General features: G+C 39.4%; 1 protein-coding gene across 1 annotated transcript; it reads right to left on the bottom strand.

Annotated features, from left to right (window-relative positions):
* Positions 1-881: 881 nt before the first annotated feature.
* LOC6648485 (transmembrane protein fend) lies at positions 882-7,158 on the bottom strand. The gene is made up of 4 exons (XM_023179346.2): positions 6,836-7,158; positions 2,074-2,121; positions 1,441-1,698; positions 882-1,367 (listed from the first exon to the last, which is right to left on the bottom strand). The coding sequence occupies exons 1-4, from the start codon at positions 7,055-7,057 to the stop codon at positions 924-926; spliced, it is 972 nt and encodes a 323-aa protein (XP_023035114.1). The 5' UTR covers positions 7,058-7,158; the 3' UTR covers positions 882-923.

The raw sequence follows: 7,158 nt of genomic DNA, 5'->3' as shown, positions 1-7,158 counted from the left end.
AAGTACATGGATGTATTTTGGTATTTTCTTTAATCATTTCATTTTCATGTGACCCCAAAAATGTTGGAATACATACATACATACATACATATACATATGTATATGTACATATACATATATAAATAGCATATAATCAATATTTAATTGTTTACATTTTAATTTTCATTTGCTTTAGATATAAACATTCAAAAATTTTGACAAAATATTTCGTTTTGATTTCAAGTTAAGTTATTCCATTTTGCACAATTTCCACATAGGTAGGTATATATATATATATATATATTCCTCTTCAATGAGGAGCTGAAAATGATTATTTTAGTTTTTTTTTGGTTAAGAAAAAAGCGTTTTGTAATGATACAGAAAAAAATTTGTAGCAATTTGTTGCATTTAGTTTGGTGTATGTAGTTGGTTGGCCATTGGCCCTTAGATTATGTATATATATATATATATATATACATATATATATATATATATATAACTATGATATAATGTATGTTTAATAGATGCATTTGGATTACATTGTTTGTTTATATTTATTTTGTATATTTGTTATGACTTGTGTGTTCCTAAAAATTTACGAAGGTAAAAAGTAAAACTTAAACTTAATTGAGCGAACAATTTGTTTGAATTTCTTCGACTTGATGTAAGATATTCTTTATATATATATATAGTAGTAGTTGAATGTTATATATATGTATGTAGGATCTTAACGCTGTGTATGTGTGTGTGTGTGTGTGTGTGTTAGGTATTTACAATCATTTTGGATGCAGTATATCACATAGTCAGACATATACGACTACAAGTTCTTAATTAGCATTGGCATTAATATTATATATAGCACACAAATTTTCACTCCCGAAAAAACAAAAAAAAACAAGAATATTTCAATTCCAAATTGATGTGAAATTCAAGATTTTGATTTTCTATACATGCAACGTTGATGAGTTTTCCATTGCAGCAGCGGATGTGGAGGAAGTGGAGGAAGCTGTGGCTAGGGAAGGAAACGGCCGAGAGTTACGCCGACTTAGCAATGAGGCCGTATCCGAGGAGTCGCCATCGGGCCCAAGAAGACGTTTCGGTTGCGGGCGCAAGAACAGGAACATAACAAGTAGGGCCAAAAAGAAGGCCAATGCCCCAAATGCCGGATAGACGACACCGCCCAATTGGCTGGCCGTGGGCAATGAGCTGATTATGTAAACTCGATCAGTTGGATGTGATGCCGTTTGACTTGAGTTTAATTTTGATTCTCCTGTACGATTGTGTGATGGAGGAATCACTGTTGTTGTTGTTGTTGTTGTTGTAGTTGTGGCCACCAATTGATGTGTATCCACATTTAACTTCATGGAGCGACGCATCACACCCGTAAGCTATGAAATTATAAATTGATATACATATATGTAAATACATATATCGCGGATAATTTTGCGGGCTAGGACTTACCTTATGTTTACACGTAACCTGTATATTGTACTCGGTATCCGGCCATAAAGACAACTCAGCACGGGCTGTATCTGTTAGTAGGTTGCCCATTAAACCGCCGCCGGATACCTCCCAGGTGATCAGGCACTGACGTGAGGCATTCGCTATCTTCTCATCCCAACGTACATCGGTCAATACCAAGGCGCCACGACGCTCGGCATGATGGATGCTCAATTGGAATGGTGTGGCCAATTGCTGCTGTTGGCAATTTTGCCAGCACTGCAAAAGAAAAAGAAAAAACGGAGAAACAAACAAACCCCGCCCCACAGAAAAGATTAGAGGCCACATTTCACTTCTAATGCAATAATAATCTATTGATGGTTGGTCGCGGTTGGTTGGGCATGGCATTTAGATTTAGAGGGAATCTGTCTCATCTTTAAATCAATAATCTAGATTCTAGAAAATCGCAATTTTCATTATAGAAAATTTTCCAAACGCTTTCAACCTTAATGGGTTGATGACATCGTTAGTAAATTGCTACGCCCTCATCCTAAAAGCCATACCCATTCCCCTTTGCCCTTTAGGCATTCTGCTCTCTCCCACTCTCGCTGCTGGCTTATCCTAGTCATTGTATGTGTGTGTGTGTGTACTTACATTTCTGCAATTTACAAAATCCGTGCAACGATGCCAGTCCTTTGAAAACTGTAACGAGAGTAATATAAAAGGATGGAGGATGAGTAAAAAGATGAAACACACATAGAAGACAGAAATATCTCTACATTCACACCCAAACCCACACCCACACACCACAGAACACAGACCCCACAGAACACACACACACACACACACACACACACACACACACACACACACATAGAGAAGAAAGTTAGTTAGTGGGCGGTGCCCTAATCGAATTTTAAGTAAGCTAGAAAAGTAATCAGGCACAACGCCGCAGGACAACGACAAGGAGTCATCTCATCGTTGTCCTTGTTCGACCAACAGACAGACAGACAAACCGACCGACCGACCCTACAGCCTGGATGACTGGATGGCTGGCTGGATGCCTAACTCAACAATAGACGCAAATTTGTAAGTGTAAAAAGCAAAGAGATGGCTACGATAAATGGAATGGGTAAGGGAATGACAACAACAACAACAATAATAACAACAACAACGACGGCAGCGGAAATAAACATGAAAAAAATGTTTATAAATGACCGCAAAACTTGTATGACGAATTGAAAATTTCATGGCTCATGGCAAAACTAAGTGAGGGATGAGGGATGAGGGATTTGGATTTATGTTAGCTGTATGTCTGTCTGTATGTTTGTAGGTAGAATGTCGAATTATTCTGGCTGAATAGGGCTTACCTACAGGGCTTTGGAGGGGGGTCTACCGGGCAGGGGGTGTGCTGCACTAACTGGACTGCCTGCTTAGCCTTTGTCAACTGTCGCCTTAGCCTAAACTGAGACAGCTGAAAGAGAGCACCCAAGTCAGGCAGTCAGGCAGTCAGACAGTCAGTCAGTCCGTCGGTCGGTTTTGTTTATGAATGAGCTGACAAATGAATGAAATGATGTCTCGTCTCTATGTCGAACCAGGCTAAAGGCAGCAAAGCCAGCAATTAGAGATGCCTGCGTGACACGCTCAATCACTACAATCAATCAATTGGGTACACAATTTCAACCTGGACATATCCTGGAGATATCTTTGCCCTAGTTTCTAGGCTCAAATTAACGCTAATAACCTGTGAATTGAAGGCCTAACCAGGTAGGATAAAAAAATCAAGTGATCTACAATCGATCTGAACTATGTACTTGGCGAAAAAAAAGCGAGAGACAGAGAGAGAGAGAGAGAGATCAATTGTTTCAGACCCAAAAGAGTTCTATCGTTATGTTTAGAGTTATTCGCATAGGAAGGTTAACACTTTTTAGCATTTTTTTGGGTCATCACTAGAATGGGCCATATTTAAGGAATCCCTCACCTTACCCAATATGGATTTCCATATATTGTAAGTGGTACCTGCAGTACACACATACACACACACACTCACACACATGAACAATGGCGGTCATCACCTTTTGAGGCACTTTGTCATCATTACACAATGAGGCAGAGGCAGAGATGAAGAGACAGGGACAGGGGCAGGGGCAGGGACAGAGACAGACGGCAATGGCAGAAGGCAGACGGTAAGCATCGCTTTGGTGGTAACCTAAAGATATAAATGACTGGGCTAAAGGAAAATCGCAAAGACAACATATTTTCCGCTCAATTGAATTTTTGGCCTTTCGCAAAAGAAGAAAGCAAAAAAAAAACCAAAAAAAAAAAACAAGAAAGAAAATTGTGCAAAAGGAAGAAAAGTTAAAGGAGAACGACACGACGACAATGAAGAAGAAGAAGAAGAAGAAGCTGAAACAACTTGGGCGATAAGTAACAACAATAAGGCGACCAAATGAATGAATGAATGAATGAATGAATGAATGGAAGGAGGAAGGTAGTCAACAAACAAGGATGGGTGAGTTCCTACGGTTACTTTCATTTCCATTCAATGAAAATGCTGAACTGGCAATCTTTTTGGCTTCCTTCGTACCTGGTCATAGAGTTTATCTGTCTGTCTGTCGGTCTTTGTGTCTGTCTGTCTGTTTGTGTGTTTTACTTCTGGGCCATATAAATTAAACACAGGCAGCGACAACTTTTACATGCAATTGCCCAGCATTTCACACTATATCCATCGCCATCGCCACCACCAACATTGCCACCATTGCCACCATGGGCCCCATCTTAGGTCACATAAATTATCCAGTTGGGTCAGTTTTTGAGCAGTTTTTATGAGACACGTACACCAGGGACAGGGAGAGATGGAGATAGTGAGACTACCAGAGGTAGTTTAAGGGGGCCATCGATAGGCAGATTCCACCACCGTTAGAGCACCACACAATCACACAATCACAGTACGTGCTTGGCATATACATACATACATACATACATACAAACATACAGTAGAGTATATAGAAGACTCATACATCGTCTCACCCAAATATCTAGATCGAATCACACACACACACACACGCATTACGAATCGCTCTATCGAAAGTCAAATTTCTATTCACCCCCCAAAAAAAAAACCAAAAACCAAAACCAAACTCAACCCCAAGCCAAGCCAAGAATGTCTTCAGATGGTGTTAATTTAGCGCTGATTGTGCCTTAGGCGTATCTTTTGATTACTATTATTGGGCTCCTTACCATGACGTCTCGGTCTCTTGTCAACCCTTGAGAGTGAATGTTAGCTCGAAATGCATTAGTTGTGAAAAGTTCGTTTTACCACAAATTGCATTAAGTATTCCACTCACGCAGCCACCCAAAACGGGGCGGAGTGGGAGTGGGAGTGGCAGGGGAGCTGAAAACTTCAATAAGAAATTAATCCTCCTCTCTACACGGCCTCTTCAATTTGAATCTCAATTCTTGCAATTTAACGAGCTTTTGGTCATGGTTAAAGTAAGAGAGTATAGAGTGTGGAATAAAGTAAAGTAAAGTGAAGTAAAATAACTTTTTATGTTTCCATAGAACGGTCAAGTGTCTTTAGTTTTCAGGTTTCCTTATTCTTCGTTTTTTTTCTTGTTCTCATTTGCCTCTCAAATTTCGTTCTTTGTTAAATTCTATGAAGCATTCAATCATAAATATTGTCCGTACTTCAAATTGAAAGTTCAATGCACCGAAATGTATATGCCCTTTAACTTGGCTTAATCTCTCTTAAGTATTAAAAGTATTCTATTTCAAATATCATGGCCACAGATTTTAAGGTTCCTATATGTAGATGGTTCCATTTCGATAACATACAGAAAGACGGATCCGTCTCAATTCATTTGGCTTAACAATGATTAGTAAAAGTCTTTCACGAATCAGATTTTCAATTGCAAATACATATACATATGTATAATAATCATTTGGTGCTAAATCTGGGCTATATGTATAATGAATTTTTAGGATCCTATCGACCAAGCTCCTCAACTAATTCCTCCATGTAAGTAACAACGTTTAAACGTTTTACTTGCTAAAATTTTAGTCAAAAGAGTTTTCATGAGAAAGGCAGACAAAAATAAGCCACAAAATTGCATACATATATCTGACTTACAACTAGATTGAATCATTATATATGTATGTACATCCAAAATAAAATAATGAATTTCAATTCTGTCAACTTGAAACTGTCATCTACATACATAAAAATTCGATTTAATTTCGATTTCCAGAGTAAAGGGATATCTTCAATGACTCGTCTATCAATTTGATACTGATCAAGAATATCTCAACAAAATTATATTGAAGCGTATTCATATTTTCAATAACCTAAAAGAAATGGTGTCATTTTACATGGAATCGAAATCGAATCTTTAGAGAGACGATCAGATGAGTTTTCTTGGAAAACAGAAACATAGAAATTAATTGTCGATCGGTATCAATCGATGTTCAAATCTTATTCATTCCTCTACACATCTGTCTTGGCTATGTCATCTCTCAGACTCATCAAAGTCTCCCCCCAAAAACCATACGATTAGCCTCTAGAGAGGGCAAAAGGGGAAGAGCTGAAAAGAGGACAAGTTAGTCGGGAAATTCGTGGGCAATTGCCAACACTTTGAGCCAACACTAAGTGTTTCTACCTACATATGGACATGCATTTCATTTGTAGGGCTTAACCTTTTTGTAGCCAGTTGCATCTTCTAAAGATATAAATACGACACGCAAACATCTGTTATCTATTTGGAGAGCATGTTGAAAAGAAAAAGGGGGTGTGGGGCTAACCCCCCACTCTCTCTCTCTCTCTCTTTCAAGAAACAATGAAAGCTTCATTCGGCATATACAAATAGACATTACGCTGCTGTCTTTCATTTCAGAATCCAATCTCTATTAGCAACGGTCTATCTATATTGTCGACCGACCACCCGGTTGACATCGTTTCTGGCAGCTACCTGAGCAACAGAAGCAGCAGCAGCACCAGCAGCCGATGTCAACTAAAAGATAAAGGCACAGCGCGCGGCGCGCGGCGACAGCGCAGCATAAAAAATTACAGTCGTTCGTCTGATGAACCTTTTACCTTTTTATTTTTTTTTACCATTGTCATCGAAGGTCACGGGCGTAGCCCTAATAACATGAAGGGAAACTATTTAGGATAAATGTCAATTCAAATCGTTTTAAACTTTAATAAACAACAGAAAAGGGAAAACGGTGTGGGTTAGTCCCCTTTGGTCACGTCCATGTTGCTGTTTAACCTTGAAGGTCTGTGTTACGTCCCTATGCATGTCCCTGCTGTCTCTCCGACTGTCTTTGTTGGTGCATACAACTGTCCATCAAAATGCTTTGGGGTCTCTTATCTCTAGTCTTAGTTCTTTGGATTTTGGACTCGTCTTAGTTTCTGGCTTACCTGCTGATAGCAACTTTGGCGGCATCTACTCAGTTTGAGTGTGTGCTTGTTGTTGTTGTTGTTTGATGAGAAGGAGTATGTTGTTGTTGCTGATAGTGATGCTGATGTTGAGGCTGCTGCTGCTGGTGCTGATTCCAATCCCAATCCTAAACCCAATCCTGAGGCAAGACCCAGGCACATGGCAGCAAGTGCGCAGGCAATCAATGCAATTGAGTTGAACATGTTGTCCCAGTTCCACCTTTCTAGGGGCGTGGGCGTGGGCGTGTACCACTTTTCTCTCTCACTCTCTCTCTCTCTCTCTTTCTGTAGCCTGCTCGCTCTTG

This window comes from Drosophila willistoni, assembly GCF_018902025.1.
Source record: "Drosophila willistoni isolate 14030-0811.24 chromosome XL unlocalized genomic scaffold, UCI_dwil_1.1 Seg141, whole genome shotgun sequence".
Taxonomy (NCBI): Eukaryota; Metazoa; Arthropoda; class Insecta; order Diptera; family Drosophilidae; genus Drosophila; species Drosophila willistoni.
This window is presented reverse-complemented; position numbering and strand designations above follow the sequence as displayed.

What these genes read in the sequence shown, in the direction of transcription:
- LOC6648485 (XM_023179346.2), bottom strand. Translation starts at nt 7,057, where the DNA reads ATGTTCAACTCAATTGCATTGATTGCCTGCGCACTTGCTGCCATGTGC. An exon ending in GCCAAAGTTGCTATCAGCAG is followed by an intron (nt 2,122 to 6,835) that starts GTAAGCCAGAAA and finishes CTCTCGTTACAG; the next exon opens with TTTTCAAAGGACTGGCATCG. An exon ending in AGGTTACGTGTAAACATAAG is followed by an intron (nt 1,368 to 1,440) that starts GTAAGTCCTAGC and finishes ATAATTTCATAG; the next exon opens with CTTACGGGTGTGATGCGTCG.